Genomic DNA, 19,198 nt, shown 5'->3' with positions numbered 1-19,198 from the left:
CTATATGTAATTATAATAAATTGCATTATTAAGAATTACTAAAAATTTGTATGCATAAACTAAAATGGGCACACTTCCAGTTTACCGAGGACTCTAATTTAGTATTCTACTAAAAAGTCTCGGCCAGGCACAGTGGCTCACGCCTGTAATCCTAGTACTTCGGGAGGCTGAAGTGGGTGGATCACCTAAGGTCAGGAGTTTAAAACCAGCCTGACCAACATGGCGAAACCCCGTCTCTAGTAAAAATACAAAATCAGCTGGGCGTAATGGCGTATGCCTGTAATCACAGCTACTTGCGAGGCTGAGGCAGGAGAATCACTTGAACCTGGGAGGCAGAGGTTGCAGTGCACTGAGATTGTGCCACTGTACTCCAACCTGGGAAACAAGAGCGAGACTCCATCTCAAAAAAAAAAAAAAAGGTCACTACATGGGGCTGAGCATGGTGGCTCATGCCTGAAATCTCAGAACTTTAGGAGGCAAAGGCAGGAAGATCACTTGAGCCCAGGTGTCCAAGGCTGCAGTGAGCTATGATCGCACCACTGCACTCCAGCCTGAGGATGAGAGCAAGATCTTGTATCAAAAAAACAAAAATAAACAAAAAGGTATGACTGCATGCAACACTGTGAGGTTCCTACTGAACATATGCATATATAAACACAGTTGGATTCCTCACAATACTCAGGTAAAATGCTTTATCAGTGTATCATCATATGTGTTTTGGTCTGTTTTCCACTGTTTCTATTTCAATTAAAATATTAGTCAAATTAGGCCAAATGCAGTGGTTCACGCCTGTAATCCCAGCAGTTTCGGAGGCCAAGGCAGGTGGGTCATGAGGTCAGGAGACTGAGACCATCCTGGTCAACATGGTGAAACCCCACCTCTACTAAAAATATAAAACTTAGCTGGGCGTGGTGTAGGGCGCCTGTGGTCCCTTCTACTCAGGAGGCTGAGGCAGAAGGATCACTTGAACCCAGGAGGCGGAGGCTGCAGTGAGCTGAGATCGTGCCACTGCACTCCAGCCTGGTGACAGAGCAAGACTCCGTCTCAAAAAAAAAAAAATTGTTAGGTTTTCCTTTTTTCAGTCATTTTGTTTTTACATTTTTTTTACATTTTCAAATTTTAGTCTTATTTTATTTGTCTCCATTGTAATTATTATCACCCCATAAGAGGCTAGAAAATAAAAGTATCTGAGAACCAGTGCTCCAAGGGAAAATAAGACTTCTCTCTGCTTTTCTTATTCTACCCCCAAGAAAGAAGGCACCTGAAATTGGACTGAACAAGTTCAAGAACATTCACGATGCAATGTAAATGCATGTTTGTTGTGATGGTTAATACTGAATGTCAATTTGACTGGACTGAAGCATACAAACTACTAATCCTAGGTGTATCTGTTGGGTGTTGCCAAAAGAGATTACCATTTGAGTCAGTGGGCTGGGGAAGGCACATCAACCCTTAATCTGGTGGGCATAATTTAATCATCTTCCAGTGAATACAAGGCAAGCAGAAAAACGTGAAAAGGCAAGTTGGGCCTAGCCTATCTTTCTCCCGTGCTGAATGCTTCCTGCTCTCAAATGTCGGACTCCAAGTTCTTCAGTTTTGGGACTTGGACTGGTTCTCCTTGCCCCTCAGCTTGCAGACACTCTATTATGGGACCTTGTGATCATGTAAGTTAATACTTAATAAACTCCTATATATATATGTGTGTGTGTGTGTGTGTGTGTCTGTGTATATATTTAATAGGATATATATATCCTATTAGCTCTGTCCCTCTAAGAGAACCTCTAAGAGAACATTTGTTCTATTTCTTGAGATTTCTTCTAAGTCTCTTGCTCTGAAGCTGAAACTTCCTGTAGTCTCCCTAACCATAAGAAAGCAGGTCAAAAACCAGAGTGAGACCAAGAGGAATGTGTGACACTCGCCCACCCAATTCAGACAGAAGAAAACTTCTCGGTTCCATGCCACCTAATTCAGCTTACCAAAGCTATACAAAAATCAGAGAAGCTCCAACAAATAATAAAGTATTTCTTTGGTTTTGTCTTCTATGTATACATTTTCATCAAGATTTCTGGAGATAAAAGAGGGACAATGAGCAGCACCTAAAATTCAACAATCCAGAGTCTTGACTATCTATTCTCATTCACTCAGCAAATGCTTCTTTGGTACATTCAATGCACCAGACACTATGTATGTACTGGAAATAGAAAGGTGAACCTTACAGACATGAATCCTGTCTTCGTGGGGTTCACAGTCTAGTGGAAAAGACAGAATTTAACAAATAGTTTAATCAAATAAAATTTTGAAAATATATATCTCATTATGGACTATGCAGTAAGAAAAAATATACAAAGCTATGACCATCTCTTTCCCTGTATCTAACTTCAGTTTGGAAACAGGATTAAGCTTCTTGTTCTACTTAAAAAAAGAAAAGATTCTCAATTCATATAATGTAAACTTACAGCTTCTCTGCCAATGAGTGGATAAAAAGGGGTACCAAAAAGTTTCCTTCCATTGATAAATGCTTTCATGATGAAATTGGTCACTATTAAAGAAAGAAGAAAACAATAAAGATGCAGACATTAATGAGTCAGAGTTTTAAAATCAGAGAATCTCTATATTTAAAACTTACTTTTTCTAGAAACTCCAGCACCAAGGTTATGATTCAAGTCAAAAGGGTCTATAAAAGAAATACATCAATGATTAAGAATTACATCCACTGTACCATAACAATATACTTAGAAGTCATTGCCAAAGTCTAATACTTATATGTACTAAGACTATACAAACCAGCAAATTCTTCCTCTAAAATTACAGATTAAAGGATGAAAACTGATAAAAATCTAGAGGAAGAATCTTCCAAATCCTAATGTATTTCAGTTTTCCCCTCAATTTCCTTGACCAAATTTTGGTTGCTCCTGAATTAATATCAGCTTAAATGATTACCTTCAATTGCAATGCACTTGGAAGTCCACTGCTTCTCGAAAGTTGTCAACAGCTTTTTCTGCCGAATGCTAATTACATATTCCTTGAAATCAAACTCTTCAGTATAGAAACGAAGCAGTCCCAACCAAAGCTCCCCTAATGATTCTGTGTTCTTTCCAAGTGAAGGTAAACGTTTTTTCTACATATAAAAAAATGAAATGAACAATGTCTATACAGTATTATCCAAAATACGGACAGCAAAACCAAGTAAAATTATTAAATTATACAAATGTTAACATATATCAGTGAGCATTCTAGGACATAAAGACCATTTTAAAATTACCAGTTCTTCTGTTTTATCAAAGAAAAAAGCATTCCATCCATCAACCATTCTCTGTGGAATCTGTTTTCCATCAAAGATCTGCATAAAAAAATTAATTGTATTATTAGATTTCAAGTGATCCAACCCAAAGGCCCAAATACTCTAATATCATTTTAGAATTTACCTATAAGACACATTAAAATACTTCTTCCGGAAAGAACATGTCAGGATGATGGTATAATTTGATGCCAAGAAATTAACGAATAAAATGTACCTGAAAGACCAAAGCTGGAAAAGGATGTCTTAAGAGAATCAAACTCCAAATGATACATTTGATGTTACCTGATATTACCTACTTAGACTATCAAAACATATCCAGTACAAGAATAATGAAGCAAAACTAAAAAAAGAAACAGCAGTTATGATGAAACAGCAGTTTCATCAAAGGATCACAGATGTAAAAACACAAAATAGATAATACCTACTGATGGTGCACCCAAAGGAAGTCAACAGAACTGTTTTGGGACCTAGTACCTTTAATCATTTATCTGTATCAGATAAGGCTAAAAAGCAACTGGACAATCATTTTGTAAAAATAAAAAATTAGGGCTGGGCATGGTGGCTCATGCCTGCAATCCCAGCACTTTGGGAGGCTGAGGAGGGTGGATCATGAGGTCATGAGTTTGAGACCAGTCTAGCCAACATGGTGAAACCCAGTCTCTACTATAAAGATACAAAAAATTAGCTGGGTGTGGTGGCACATGCCTGTAATCCCAGCTACTCGGGAGGCTGAGGCAGGAGAAATGCTTGAACCCAGAAGGCAGAGGCTGCAGTGAGCTGAGATCGCGCCACTGCACTCCAGCCTGGGCAACAGGGCAAGACTCTGTCTCACCAAAAAAACAAAACAAGACAAAACAAAAAAGGAAAATTAGGAAGCTTTCACTTACATTTTGATAAAGATTATAAACTTTATTTTTATTTATTTATTTTTTTGAGACAGAGTCTCGCTCTGTCGCCCAGGCTGGAGTGCAGTGGCCGGATTTCAGCTCACTGCAAGCTCCGCCTCCCAGGTTCACGCCATTCTCCTGCCTCAGCCTCCCGAGTAGCTGGGACTACAGGTGCCCGCCACCTCGCCCGGCTAGTTTTTTTTTTTTTTTTTGTATTTTTTAGTAGAGACAGGGTTTCACCATTTTAGCCAGGATGGTCTCGATCTCCTGACCTCGTGATCCACCCGTCTCGGCCTCCCAAAGTGCTGGGATTACAGGCTTGAACCACTGCGCCCGGCCCTAACTTTATTAATTATGAATAATAATTTGCTGTCTTAAGGAGAAGAAAAAAGGAGAAAAAATGCTATTTTCACAAGAAGAAAAGTATCCCGTAAGATGTCTGTGTAACTGACTTCCACAAGTAATTGAGACTTTTATTCTAAAGGAGGTTTAAGAAACAGAGGCAATAAAGAAGGAAGGTGCAATAGATGCAGTCAGCAGAGCCGATTTCTAGCCTCTATCCTGAGAAATAGTGATTCTAGGCAAGACAATCATCTCCCTAAGTGTCCAGTTTTCCCAGTGAAAATGAGAAAAGGCTACACAAATTAGTCAGTCAGTAGTTTATAAATGGAGAAAACATACCACACCACTTTCTCTTTACCCTCCACCCTGAGTAATGGGTCCCAGAATATAATAAACCACAATACCACTTAGTTAAGTGGTATCTAGTTAAGTCCACTAGTTAAGGTGGGCCTGGGCCCAATGGTCATTTCCATTTTTGATGTGACAGTGATTTATAAAATTAACTACATGTCTGGCCCCTCCAATTTTATTCTCAGATTTAACTTATTTGTGGGTAATGACTATGGCTTATCTCTGAAACCCAGAACCCTACCAGACCAAAGCCACGAAGAGAACACTTAATATATGTTTGTTGAATGACTGTATTTACTATGTAAGTATGTTACACAGAAATCAAATTTCCAGGGACTAGGGCTAGTAAGTTGCTTTTTTACATTTACATATTACTTAAACAGATACAGTTTACCAAAAGTCATCTAGCATATATTCTGACATTTCATAAAACGAAAAGTGAAAGACTGAGGCCGGGTGCAGTGGCTCACGCCTGTAATCCCAGCACAAAGTTTGGGAGGCTGAAGCAGGTGGATCACCTGAGGTCAGGAGTTCAAGACCAGACTGGCTAACATGGCGAACCCCATCTCTACTAAAAATACAAAAAATTGGCTGGGCGTGGTGGCTTGTGCTTGCAGTCTCAGCTACTTCGGAGGCTGAGGCAGGACAATCTCTTGAACCCAAGAGATGGAGGTTGCAGTGAGCTGAGACTGTGCCATTACACTCTGACCTGGGTGACAGAGTAAGACTCTGCCTCAAAAAAAAAAAAAAAAGAGTCAATTACAGCTATTAATACCTGAAAGAAAAGACATAGGATCTCTGACCTCAAGAAAGAAGTAAAGATAAAGGGGCTGACGTGTAATATTTCACCCTTGAAGATTCAGACGCTGTTACAGGTATTTCATGTTTTGTAAACACAGATTTATTTGCTAGATATTAAAATGAACAAACTACCTCTTTAGAACCCTGTTTTCAGATAATTCACACTTCTGAGTAACAACAATCCAACTCTTTAGATCTTGATTGTTTTTAAGAGATTTCATACTTTTCAGTAATATCCATGATCCAACCCAACTATGTTGGCTGATAACGCAGTGGAGTAGGTCTGTGGGCCTTGGAACATTAATCATCACTCATTTTGCCTATTTTTTTGAATTCTCATGTTTCACTTTTTAAAATTCTCCCCACTCTGTTTCAGCCCTTGGAAGCACTAATGCTATCCACTTTTATACACACACACACACACACACACACACACACTCTCTCTCTCTCTCTCTCCCTCTTCCTATCTGTTCTCTCTCATTCAACACAAATCATCCTCCACTCAGCACTCAATCCTCCCTCTAAACAAGTAAGTCAATCATATTATAAAGATCACCAAATAAGTCAATCATATTTATGTAAAGAACGACCCTAAACATTTCCACATTTCTTATATTATTGTGATATTCTAATATGTACTCCTATACTCACATTGCATTTTTCCTTTTAGACAGAGTCTCGCTCTGTCGCCCAGGCTAGAGCTCAGTGGCATAATCTCAGCTCACTGCAACCTCCATCTCACCAGTTCAAGCCATTCTCGTGCCTCAGCCTCCCAAGTAGCTGGGATTACAGGCATAAGCCACCATGCCTGGCTAATTTTTGTATTTTTTAGTAGAAACGAGGTTTCACCATATTGGCCAGGCTGGTCTCAAACTCCTGACCTCAAGTGATCCACCTACCTTGGCCTCCCAAAGTGCTGGATTACAGGCGTGAGCCACTGTGCTCAGCCTAACTTGTAATTTTGTAGTTGTGGTAAGATAAACAAAATACAAAATTTACCATGATAAGCATACAGTTCTGTGGCATAAGTATAGTCATACTGTCACGTTACCATCACCACCATCCATTCACAGAATACTTATCATCTGGTAAAACTAAAACTCTGTATTTATGAATCTATTACTTCCCATTTCTCCCTCCTTGATTCCCTGGCAACCACTATTCTATTTTCGGTCTCTACGAATTCAACTACTCTAGGTACTTCATATAAGTAGAATCAATTAGTATTTGTCTTTCTGTGACTGGATTATTTCATTTAGCATAATATCCTGAAGGTTCATCCATTAAGTTGCAATTTTTAAGCTGATATGGGTTAAAAACTTTTCTCATAAAATCATCAGTGAACACTCCCAAATCTCTTTTGGAATTAATTTTTATGTGAAAATTTGCATTTACTTATAAATTATGATTTGCTAGGATAGAGCAAAAATCTTCTGCCTAGGACAGCTCCTTTTGACGTAAAGAACTTCGTATTGCTGACCATCAAAAAAAAATGCTCTTAGCTGTGCCTCAGTAATACCCAGCCACTTAAAGCTTAATTACAGCCGGGTGCGGTGGCTCACGCCTGTAATCCCAGCACTTTGGGAGGACGAGACGGGCAGATCACGAGGTCAGGAGATCAAGACCATCCTGGCTAACACGGTGAAACCCCGTCTCTACTAATAATACAAAAAATTAGCCGGGCACGGTGGCGGGCGCCTGCAGTCCCAGCTACATGGGAGGCTGAGGCAGGAGAATGGCGTGAACCCAGGAGGCGGAGCTTGCAGTGAGTCGAGATCGAGCCACTTCACTGCAGCCTGGGCAACAGAGCAAGACTCCGTCTCAAAAAAAAAAAAGCTTAATTACAAATGGAGGCAGACATCATTAGCTTCATTAAACATATCCTTACCCTTAAAAGATAATTGATGCCAATGGCCAATACTTAAATGATACCAGAGCAATGAACAATGAGGTCCCATATGACAACCACTAAAAAAGGCCAGAAACAAAAATCCATGTATCATCAGTCTATACATATCACGAAGTCCCCTGAAATCAAACTTCATTATGATGGGAAACATTCCATGAACTGTCTCTCATTTGATCAATATTAAGCAGATGTCTGTTAAACAGATAATGAAAGAGTTTTTAAAGCTGAATATGGTAGTCCTACCTACATTTTTCCAATAATAATAGTAATAATGCTAATGATCATAAATCATAATAGTAAAAATAATAATAAAAGCAAGCACTGTTTATGAATGTCTACTTTAGCACCTACTACATTCAAAAGCATTCAATGTTTCTGTTCCTCATATCAATACTGAAATATTATCATTATTACATTTTTAATGATGATGAAACTCAGACTTATGCAGATTGTTGAAGGCCAAAATGTTAGAATTAGGATTCCGACTAGTTATCTCTAGCTCTAAATACCATGCCTTGCTATTTCTATTACTTCATGTAGTGACTCCTAATCCATGCGTAAGGAGAGAATACAGACAAACCACCAAGAAAATCAAATTTGTGGTCCATTTTTGTTAATCATAGTATTCTGGCAAAGTGGCAAATTATATTACTGGAGAATTAGTACATATGATCCCTATTTAAAGCATAAACAACCATTAGAATAATAGAGTAGGCCGGGCGTGGTGGCTCACGCCTGTAATCCCAGCACTCTGGGAGGCCCAGGCGGGCAGATCACGAGGTCAGGAGATGGAGACCATCCTGGCTAACACGGTGAAACCCCTTCTCTACTAAAAATACAAAAAAAGTAGCCAGACGTGGTGGCGGGCACCTGTAGTACCAGTTACTTGGGAGGCTGAGGCAGGAGAATGGCGTGAACCTGGGAGGAGGAGCTTCCAGTGAGCTGAGACAGCGCCACTGCACTCCAGCCTGGGTGACAGAGCGAAGACTCTGTCTCAAAAAAATAATAATAATAATAATAAATAATGATAATAAGAGAGTAATGCTGGCCTTGGCAGGCCTAATTATGGTAAATTTTAAATATCATCCAGTGAACAAATTTGTTAAAAAACAAATCACTCCTAGTCAGGCTAATTAGGAAAAAAAGAGAAGGTATATAAATTACTAACAACAGAAATGAAAGAAGTGACATCAATACGTATCTCATGGACATTAAAAGAATAATAAAACAATACTATGAACTACAATTTTGATAACCTAGATGAAATGAACTAATTCCTTAAAAGACACAATATGCCAGCCACGTGCGGTGGCTCACGCCTGTAATCCCAGCACTTTGGGATGCCAAGGCAGGCGGATCACCTGAGGTCAGGAGTTTGAGACCAGCCTGGCCAACACTGGTGAAACCCTGTCTCTATTAAAAATACAAAAATGAGCCGAGCACGGTGGCAGGCACCTGTAAATCCCAGGTACTCCGGAGGCTGAGGCAGGAGAATTGCTTGAACCCAGGAGGCGGAGACTGCAGTGAGCCGAGATCACACCACTGTACTCCAGTCTGGGTGACAGAGTGAGATTCCATCTCCAAAAAAAAAAAAAAACCAGACATGATATGCCAAAACTCACATAAGAAGAAACAGAAAATCTGAATAGGCCTATATCTATTAAATAAAATGAATCAATAATTAATAACCATCCAAAAGAGAAAGCACTAGGCCTAGATGGCTTCACTGATGAATTCTACCAAACACTTAAGGAAGAAATTAAACCAATTCTCGAAGAATGAGTTAGGAAGTGTTCCTTCTGCCTCATCTCTTTCAGAGGACAGAAGCAGAAGGAACACTTCCTAACTCATTCTACGAGGCCAGCATTACCCTAATACCAAAACCAGACAACGACATTATAAATAAAGAAAACTACAGACCAATCTCTCATGAACAATGATGCAAAAATCCTCAACAAAATATTAGCAAATCAAATCCAATAATGTACAAAAAGGAGAGTTATACAAAGCAGGTTCAACATCTGAAAATCAACTGATGTAGCTGTGACATTATAAAACATAAATTTGGCCTCCAAACCCATTTCCTGACATACAACTCGTAACATCTTTGGAATCTCTAAAAACAAGTCTTTTTGTATGTAAGCAAGTTGACTACTGGCTGACAGCCCCACAGGTATCTTTAAAATGGGGGTTGGTCACCAGAAAGACCAAGGCATGATTACAGGGTTGGGACTTTCAGCCCTATACCCCAACCTCTGGGGAGGGGAGAGGTGCTAAAGGTTAAGTTGATCACCAATGGCCAACAGCTTGGCTTAATCAATCTTGCATATGTAATGAAGCTTCCATAAAAACCCAAAGGTTTCGGTCCAAATAGCTTCTTGATAGCTGAACACATGGAGGTTCCTAGATGGTAATATGCCCTGACAGGGCATGAAAATTCCTCATCCCTTCTCCCATACCTTGCTTTATGTATTTCTTCATCTATATCCTTTCTAATATCCCTTATAACACACCAGTAAGCCTAAGTAAATGGTTGAGTTCTGTAAGCCATTCTAGCAAATTAATCAAACCCAAAGAGGAGGTCATAGGAACCCAAACTTTAAGCTGGTCAGTCAGAAGTTCTAGAGGGCCTAGACTTGCAACTGGTGTCTAAACTGGCGATAGTCTAGTGGGACTGAGCCCTCAACCAGTGGAATTTGATGCTATAGATGGTGCCAGAATTGAACTGGAGGACACCACAGTGTTCAATGCAGAAGTAGCTGCTTGCTTGGTGTGTGGGGAAAACCCCCCAACACATGTGCTCACATAAGTCTTCTGAGATTATTGTTGTTGAGTAAGAGAATAGAAAAAACATTTTGGGGGCTGGGCGCGGTGGCTCATGCCAGCAATCCCAGAACTTTGGAAAGCCAAGGCAGGTGGATCACCTGAGGTAAGGAGTTCGAGACCAGCCTGCATGGCGAAACCCCGTCTCTACTAAAAATACAAAAAAATTAGCCAGGCATGGTGGCGAGCACCTGTAATCCCACCTACTCGGGAGGCTAAGGTAGGAGAAACACTTAAACCCAGGAGGCGGAGGCTGCAGTGAGCCGAGATTGCGTCACTGCACTCCAGCCTGGGTGACAAAAGCGAAACTCTGTCTCAAAGAAAAAGAAATAAAAAACATTTTGGGTTTGAGTGTGTGTTTTCTCCTCAGTAACCCATCACATCAACAGGCTAAAGAAAAAAAGTCACAGATCAACAGATGCAGAAAAAGCATTTGACAAAATTCAACACCCATTCATGATTTAAAACAAAACAAAACAAAACCAAAAAACAAAACTCTTTGTAAACTATGAATGGAGGAAAATTTCTTCAGCTTGTTAAAGAAATCTACAAAAATCCTACAGCTAACATCATACTCAAATGGTGAAAAACTCAATGCTTTCCCTTGTAAAACCAGGAATAATACAAGGATGTTCTCTTTCACCACTCCTTTTCAACATCTGGGAAGTCTTAGGTAATGGTGATACTGGAAATTCTAGCTAATGCAATCAAACAAGAAAAGGAAATAAAAAGTATACAAGTTGAGAAGAAATAAAACTGTTCATATATGACATGATAATCTATGCATAAAATCTAAATTGAAAAAATACTCCAAGAACTAATAAGCAATTATAGCAAGTTTACAAGACACAAGATTAATATAAAAAATTCAGGCCGGGCGCGGTGGCTCAAGCCTGTAATCCCAGCACTTTGGGAGGCCGAGACGGGCGGATCACGAGGTCAGGAGATCGAGACCATCCTGGCTAACACGGTGAAACCCCGTCTCTACTAAAAATACAAAAAAACTAGCCGGGCGAGGTGGCGGGCGCCTGTAGTCCCAGCTACTCGGGAGGCGGAGCTTGCAGTGAGCTGAGATCCGGCCACTGCAGTCCAGCCCGGGATACAGAGCAAGACTCCGTCTCAAAAAAATAAATAAATAAATAAAAATAAAAATAAAAAAAATAAAAAAAAATTCAAACACTTTCCTAGATACATGCAATGAACAAGTGGAATTTGAAATTAGAAATACAGTAATCATTTACGTCAGCACCAAAAAATGAAACACATAGGTATAAGTCTAACAAAATATGTACAAGGTCTACATAAGGAAAACTATAAAACTCTAATGAGCAAAATCAAAGAACTAAATAAATGGAGAGATATTCCATTATAATTGACAGGAAGACTCAAACTGTCAAGACTCAAAATTGTCTAGACCAAGTTCTTCCCAACTTGGTCTACAGGTTCAATTCAATCCCAGTAAAAATCCTAGCAAGTCATTTTGCAGATATTGACAAACTGATTCTAAAGTTTACATAGGCAGAAGACTCAGAATAGCTAACACAATATTGAAGAAGAACAACAACAAAGCTGGAAGACTGACACAACCCAACCACAAGACTTATTATAACGCTACTATAAATAAGAGACTATGGCATTGGTGAAATAATCAATAAATCAATGGAACAGTGGAGGGCCCTAAAGTATATAAATATAGTTAACTGATCCTTAACAAAGGAGCAAAGACAATACAGTGGAGAAATAATATCCTTTTCAACAAATGGTACTGAAACAAATGAACATCCACATGCAAAACAATGAATCTAGGTATAGACCTTACACCCTTCACAAAAAATTAACTCTAAATGGGTCACAGACCTAAATGTAAAATCAATAAAACTCCTGGAAGAAAACACAAGAGAAAATCTATATGACCTTGAGTATAGTGATGTCTTCTTAGACACAACACCAAAGGCAAGAGCTATGAAATAAATAATTGACAAGATGGATCTCACTAAAATTAAAATTTTCTGCTCTGCAAAAGACAATGTCAAGGGAATGAAAAAACAAGCCACAGACATGGAGAATATAGCTGCAAAACACACACCTGATAAAGGACTATTATTCAAAATACACAAAGAACTCCTTAAACTCAACAGTAAGAAAATAACCTGTTTAAAAAATGGACCAGGAGGGCGGAGCAAGATGGCCGAATAGAAACAGCTCCAGTCTCCAACTCCCAGCGCGAGCGACACAGAAGACGGGTGATTTCTGCATTTTCAACTGAGGTACTGGGTTCATCTCACTGGGGAGTGCCGGACGATCGGTGCTGGTCAGCTGCTGCAGCCCGACCAGTGAGAGCTGAAGCAGGGCGAGGCATTGCCTCACCTGGGAAGCGCAAGGGGAAGTATAATAATAATAAATAAATTAAAAAAAAAAAAAATGGACCAAAGAACCTCACCAAAGAAGACATATGAATGGCAAAATAAGCATATGAAAAGATTTCCGCATAATGTCATCAGGGAGATGCAAATTAAAATAACAATGGGCCAGGTGAGGTGGCTCACACTTGTAATCCCAGTACTTTGGGAAGCCAAGGCAGGCAACTTACTTGAGCTCGGAGTTCAAGACCAGCCTGGGCAACATGGAAAAATCCTATCCCTATAAAACAAAAATTAGCCAGGCATGGCAGCTCATGTCTGTAGTCCCAGCTACTTGGGAGGCTTATGTAGGAGGATCACTTGAGCCCAGGAAGTGGAGGCTGCAGTGAGTGGAGATTGCAACACTGTAATCTAGCCTGGGCAACAGAGCAAGACTCTCTCTCAAAAATAAATAAATAGATAAATAAAACAAAATATTAGATTGATGCAAAAGAAATTGTGGTTTTGACATTAAAAGTAATCTCAACTCTTTGGGAGGCCGAGGTGGACTTGAGCCCAGGAGTTCGAGAACAGCCTGAGCAACATGGCAAAACCCCGTCTCTACTAAATATATAAAAAATCAGCTGGGCTTGGTGGTGTGCACCCGTAGTCCCAGCTACTCAGGAGGCTGAGGTGGGAGAATCACCTTAGCCTGGGAAGTTGAGGCTGCAGAGAGCCATGACTGCACCACTACAGTCTGGCCTGGGCAGCAAAAAGAGTGAGACACTATCTTAAAAAAAAAAAAAAGAAAGAAAAAAGAGAGAGGGAGGGGAAGGAGGACGGATGGACGGACAGACGGACGGATGGTTATACACCCAAGAAAAGAAAGAAAGACTACTATACACCTAAGAGAATGGCCAAAATTCAGAACATGGACAAGTACTCAAACGCTGGGTAGATGTGGAGCAACAGGAACTCTCACATACTGCTGGTAGAAAGCAAACTGGGTACAGTCACTTTGGAAAACAGTTGGTCATTTCTTACAAAACTAAACATACTCGTACATATGATTCAGCAATGTGACTCCTTCGTATTCACCCAAAAGACTTGAAAATTATGTCCATATAAAAACTTGCAGAGATGTTTGTAACAACTTTATTCATAATAGCCAAAACTTATAACACATATGTTCTTCCATATGTGAATGAATAAACTGTAGTACATCCAAACAATGGAATATTACTGAGCACTAAAAAGAAATGACAGGCCAGGCGTGGTGGCTCATGCCTGTAATCCCAGCACTTTGGGAGGCCGAGGCAGGTGGATCACCTGAGGTCAGATGTTAGAGACCAGCCTGGCCAACATGGTGAAACCCCACTCTACTAAAAATACAAAAATCAGCAGGGTGTGGTGGTGCATGCCTGTAATCCCAGCTACTCAGGAGGCTTAGGCAAGAGAATCGCTTTAATCGTTTGAACCCCGGAGGCAGAGGTTGCAGTGAGCTGAGATCGTGCCACTGCACTCCAGCCTGGGCAACACAGCGAGACTCTGTCTCAAAAAAAAAAAAAAAAGAAAGAAAGAAAGAAAAAGAAAAAAAAGGAAATGATAAAATAGATTTAAAGGTTCAACAAAAAAAGTCTACGCATTTAAAAATTTTAAAAAAAGAAAGGCTGGGTGCGGTGGCTCAAGCCTGTAATCCCAGCACTTTGGGAGGCTGAGACGGGTGGATCACGAGGTCAGGAGATCGAGACCATCCTGGCTAACACGGTGAAACCCCATCTCTACTAAAAAATACAAAAAAAACCTAGCCGGGTGAGGTGGCGGGCGCCTGTAGTCCCAGCTACTCAGGAGGCTGAGGCAGGAGAATGGCGTAAAGCTGGGAGGCGGAGCTTGCAGTGAGCTGAGATTCGGCCACTGCACCCCAGCCTGGGCAACAGAGCAAGACTCCGTCTCAAAAAAAAAAGAAAAGAAAAGAAAAAGAAATGAGCTATCAAGCCATGAAAAGACACGGAGGAAATTTAAATATATACCACTGAGTGATGGAAGTCAATCTGAAAAGGCTACATACTATATGATTCCAACAATATGATATTCTGGAAAAGTCAAAACTATGAAGACAGCACAAAGATTAGTGGTTGCCAGGGGTTGAAGGGAGGATGACTAGGCAAAGTACAAAAATTTTTAAGGCATTGAAAATAGTATGTATGATACTATAATAGCATATATTGATGTATCATTATGATAAAATGTACACATCATTACATATTGCCCAAACCCTTAGAATATACAACATTAAGAGTAAATGTTAATTGCAAACTATGGACTTGGGGTGATTATATGTCAATGTAGGTTCATCAGTTGTAAAAAATGTACCACTCTGGTAAGGTTAATAATGGGGGAGGCTATGCATGTGTGGGTACAGGAGGTATGTTGGAAACTCTTTACTGTCCTCTCAATTTTGCTGTGAACTTAAAACAGCTCTGAAAAAATACTTTAAACACACACCCAAATATACATCACCCAACACAGATTCAGCAACTTAAATCTTTGGCTAGGAAAGGATTTAAACAAAAATTTAAAATTTTTATTTCCCGTCCACTGTTTAAAAGAGGGAAGGAAATGCTGGTAAAAACATATATATTCATTAGAACTTCTTAAAACTTACTAAGGCTATCTGACACCTACTATATGGCTTATAATTTTGGGATTTTTCTTTCTTTCTTCTTTTTTTTTTTTTTTTTTTGAGATGGAGTCTCCCTCTCTGTCACCAGGCTGGAGTGCAGTGGTGTGATCAATTCTCCTGCCTCAGCCTCCTGAGTAGCTGGGATTACAGGCACGCACCATCACGCCTGGCTAAATTTTATATTTTTAGTAGAGACGGGGTTTCACCATGTTGGCCAGGATGGTCTCCATCTCTTGACCTTGTGATCTGTCTGCCTCGGCCTCCCAAAGTGCTAGGATTACAGACGTGAGCCACCGCGCCCGGCCTATTTTGTAATTTTCTTCTTTGCCATAACTATCAACGTTTATGTGAAACCAGAATATGTGACTCTTCCAACCAATTCTGATGCTTGTCTCCTAACTAAAAATAGTCACCATTCTAAAAAATTTGAATTGGATCCTCCCTAATGCCTACAAATCTACTTTGTGCCAAGAATCAGGAGGAAAAGATGGATGATTAATATCTCCTTTGTACCAATTTCAGAGAGTATAAATTGACTACAAAAAGGAACTTTATAAGTCATCAATTCTGAGTGAATGAGTATAATCTCTTTCTTTCAATGTACATTCTTACGTTTAATGTAACTGATATGACTTTAGAAGAGATAAGGAAGAGTTTCCCCGGGTTCATTCTAAACCAAAATTCCCAACATTGACCAAAGCATACATAAGAATAAATCAATCTTCACTGCCAGGCAACAGGAGGGAAAATATTCTAGAAAGAAGAAACCTGTGTACTTGCATCTTGGAGAATATAAAATATATGAGTTTATGGCTGGCTACAAGAACTTCACAATCATCCACAGCACTCCAGGACTGTAAAATTTAAAAACGTTACAAAAGATATTGAATGGTTCTGTTCATCTAATATTCTTTTGGTAGTCTATATTCTCCCATAATAAATTTTTCAAAAAGATCCATTGTTTAATTATAGCGTTAATGGAAAGAGAAAACTTAGGACATCGATGACATGAACCAAGCAAAATCTCCTGTGTTTAGATCTATTGTTTTCAAAAAAAAAAAATTCGTTCATAGTTTTCTTAAACACCTACCTCTTGTAGAACTGGGATAACAGGTGGCTTTCTCTGCTGCAGAAAGTACAGCACCATAAGGATATATGCATATGAAGATAAACTTCCCCTGGAAGCATCCCCAATGTCACATCGCTAAAAAACAACATGATTGAAAACAAAACTTCAGTCTTACTCCATGCAGAATTATATTAAACATTCTGCCACATCATTTTTTTAACCCATAGAACTGGGTTAAACTGGATTAAAAATAAAGAGCACCGTCTATAATCCCAATACTCTGGGAGGTTGAGGTGAAAGAAAAGCTTGAACCCAGGAGGTCAAGACCAGCCTGAGTTATGCAGTGAGACCCCATCTGTACAAACAAACAAAAAACTACTACACATGATGTGGGGAAATAGGTACTCTCACACACTGCAGGTAAGAATATAAATTAATACAAACACTATCAAGAATATCTGACAATATCACAATTACAAAAGCACATTTTCTTTGAACCAGTAATCCTATTCTAACAATGTACCATACAAATATGCCAAAAAATATGTGAAATGACTAAGAAGGTTTTTTTAATTGCAGCACTATTATAATAGCAAAAATCAGAAATAATTTTAGGTTCATCAGTAAAGCACAGGTTTAAAATAACTAAGGACTATTCGCATAATGGAATGGCATGCAGCCATTAAAAAAGAACAAAGTCCCTGATGGTCTAGTGGTTAGGAAAAACATCTTTTTTAATAAATAAAAAATAAACAAAAAAGAACAAGGAAGCCAGACATGGTGGCTCATGCCTGTCATCTCAGCACTTTGAAAGGCCGAGGAGGGTGGATTGCTTGAGCCCAAGAGTTCAAGAACAGTCTGGGCAACATGGTGAAACCCCGTCTCTACAAGAAATACAAAAAATAGTTGCGCATGGTGGCATACACCTGTAGTCCCAGCTACTCAAAAGGCTAAGGTGGGAGGATCAATTGAGCCCAGGAGGTCAAGGTTGCAGTGAGCCGTAATCACACCACTTTACCCCAGCCTGGGCAACAGTAGGATCCTGTCTCAAAAATAAAAATAAAGGCTGGGCACATGGCTCACGCCTCTAATCACAGCACTTTGGGAGGCTGAGGCGGGTGGATCACCTGAGGTCAGGAGTTCGAGACCGGTCTGGCCAACATGGCAAAACTCTGTCTCTGATAAAAATGCAAAAATTAGCCAGGCGTGGTAGCAGGCACCTGTAATCCCAGCTACTCTGGAGGCTGAGGCAGGGAGAACTGCTTGAACCCAGGAGTGGGAGGCTGCAGTGAGCCGAGATTGTGCCACTGCACTCCAGCCTAAGCAACAGATCAAGATCCCATCTCAAAAAAACCATAAAATTAAAATAAAAATTAAAAAAAAATAGGGGAGGGGGACGAGAGGGGGGAGAGGGGAGGAACAAAACCTGAAACAATCTTCAGACTTTTTCCCTTGAGCAAGGATTTAGCTTATATTCATATTTAAAGGGGAAAGGGGTGATTTTATTAACAGAATTCTATGTAGTTATAACAAAACTATCATGTTAGAGTTACCTTGTTAGGCGAATCTAGAAAAGTAGGCATATCAAGTCTTGTATGTAGCATGTGCCTAAATGCTTTTCTAAGATACACTCTTGTCTAGAAAGACATGTACAGGAATATCTTTAAAAATATGCTTTCCATGGGTGCAGCACACCAACATGGCACAAGTATACATATGTAGCAAACCTGCACGTTGTGCACATGTACCCTACAACTTGAAGTTTAATAATAATAAATAAATTTAAAAATATATATATATATATGCTTTCCAGTCAGGCACAGTAATCCCAGCACTTTGGGAGGCCGAGGCTGTAGGATCACTTGAGGTCGGGAGTTTGAGACCAGCCTGGCCAACACGGTGAAACCCTGTCTCTACTAAAAATACAAAACTTAGCCAGACATGGTGGTGAGTGCCTGTAATCCCAGCTACTTGGGAGGCTGAGGCAGGAGAATCGCTTAAACCCAGGAGGCAGAGGTTGCAGTGAGCTGAGATCCCACCACTGCACTCCAGCCTGGGCGAAAGAGCAACAATAACAGCAGCAACAATAACAAGAGCCTTCCTATTAGAAAAAGGAAGCTTTATGAAATGAAAATCTGACCAAGTTTCTCCCCTACTAAAACTCTTCCACTAACACATTAATAAAATTAATCATTTTACTGAGCAGCTACCATAAAGCAGGCACTACAATGAACTAGGGAAACAGAGGTCCCTGTCCTCATCTACTTTACACATTTAGCAAAAGAACAAGAAAACTAAATTCAATGTCGTAACAAGTGTTATAATAGGAGAAGCATAAGGTATTATTGGTATTGTTTTGTTTTCTGGGTCATAAAAATTTATCACTAAACTCAAATATAAGATTTCTTAATTCAGAAATTCTTAACTAGGATGACATGCCAACTCCTATGCCTGGGGTTGAAAATCACTGCATTGAGAAATTTTACTGCTGAGAAACTGACTAGTCAGTTGCACATGGGAATAGAGCACATAGAGGAAAAAAAGACTGAGAGCCACCCTACTCTGATAGGTATCAATTCAACCTATATAATACTGAAAGTTTCTTTTTTTAAAAGCTCAGATAAACAAAATTGAGACAATATATTTCACAAATCTGATATGTTTCACTTTAATTATCATAAGCATTACTAAAA

At 39.6% G+C, this 19,198-nt stretch overlaps 1 protein-coding gene across 10 annotated transcripts in view; it reads right to left on the bottom strand.

Annotated features, from left to right (window-relative positions):
- Positions 1-19,198, bottom strand: part of TUT4 (terminal uridylyl transferase 4) — a 127,284-nt gene that overhangs the window by 18,847 nt on the left and 89,239 nt on the right. For all 10 annotated transcript variants that reach the window (XM_007978742.3, XM_007978743.3, XM_073007300.1 and 7 more), the window contains 5 exons: positions 16,527-16,640; positions 3,263-3,340; positions 2,941-3,118; positions 2,627-2,674; positions 2,457-2,539 (listed from right to left, as the gene is read on the bottom strand). In XM_007978742.3, the coding sequence (XP_007976933.1) occupies positions 2,457-2,539; positions 2,627-2,674; positions 2,941-3,118; positions 3,263-3,340; positions 16,527-16,640 (501 nt within the window). The remainder of the gene's footprint in view (positions 1-2,456; positions 2,540-2,626; positions 2,675-2,940; positions 3,119-3,262; positions 3,341-16,526; positions 16,641-19,198) is intronic.

This window comes from Chlorocebus sabaeus, chromosome 20, assembly GCF_047675955.1.
Source record: "Chlorocebus sabaeus isolate Y175 chromosome 20, mChlSab1.0.hap1, whole genome shotgun sequence".
Taxonomy (NCBI): Eukaryota; Metazoa; Chordata; class Mammalia; order Primates; family Cercopithecidae; genus Chlorocebus; species Chlorocebus sabaeus.
The sequence above is the reverse complement of the archived record's forward strand: the minus strand, read 5'-3'. Positions and strand labels throughout refer to the sequence as shown.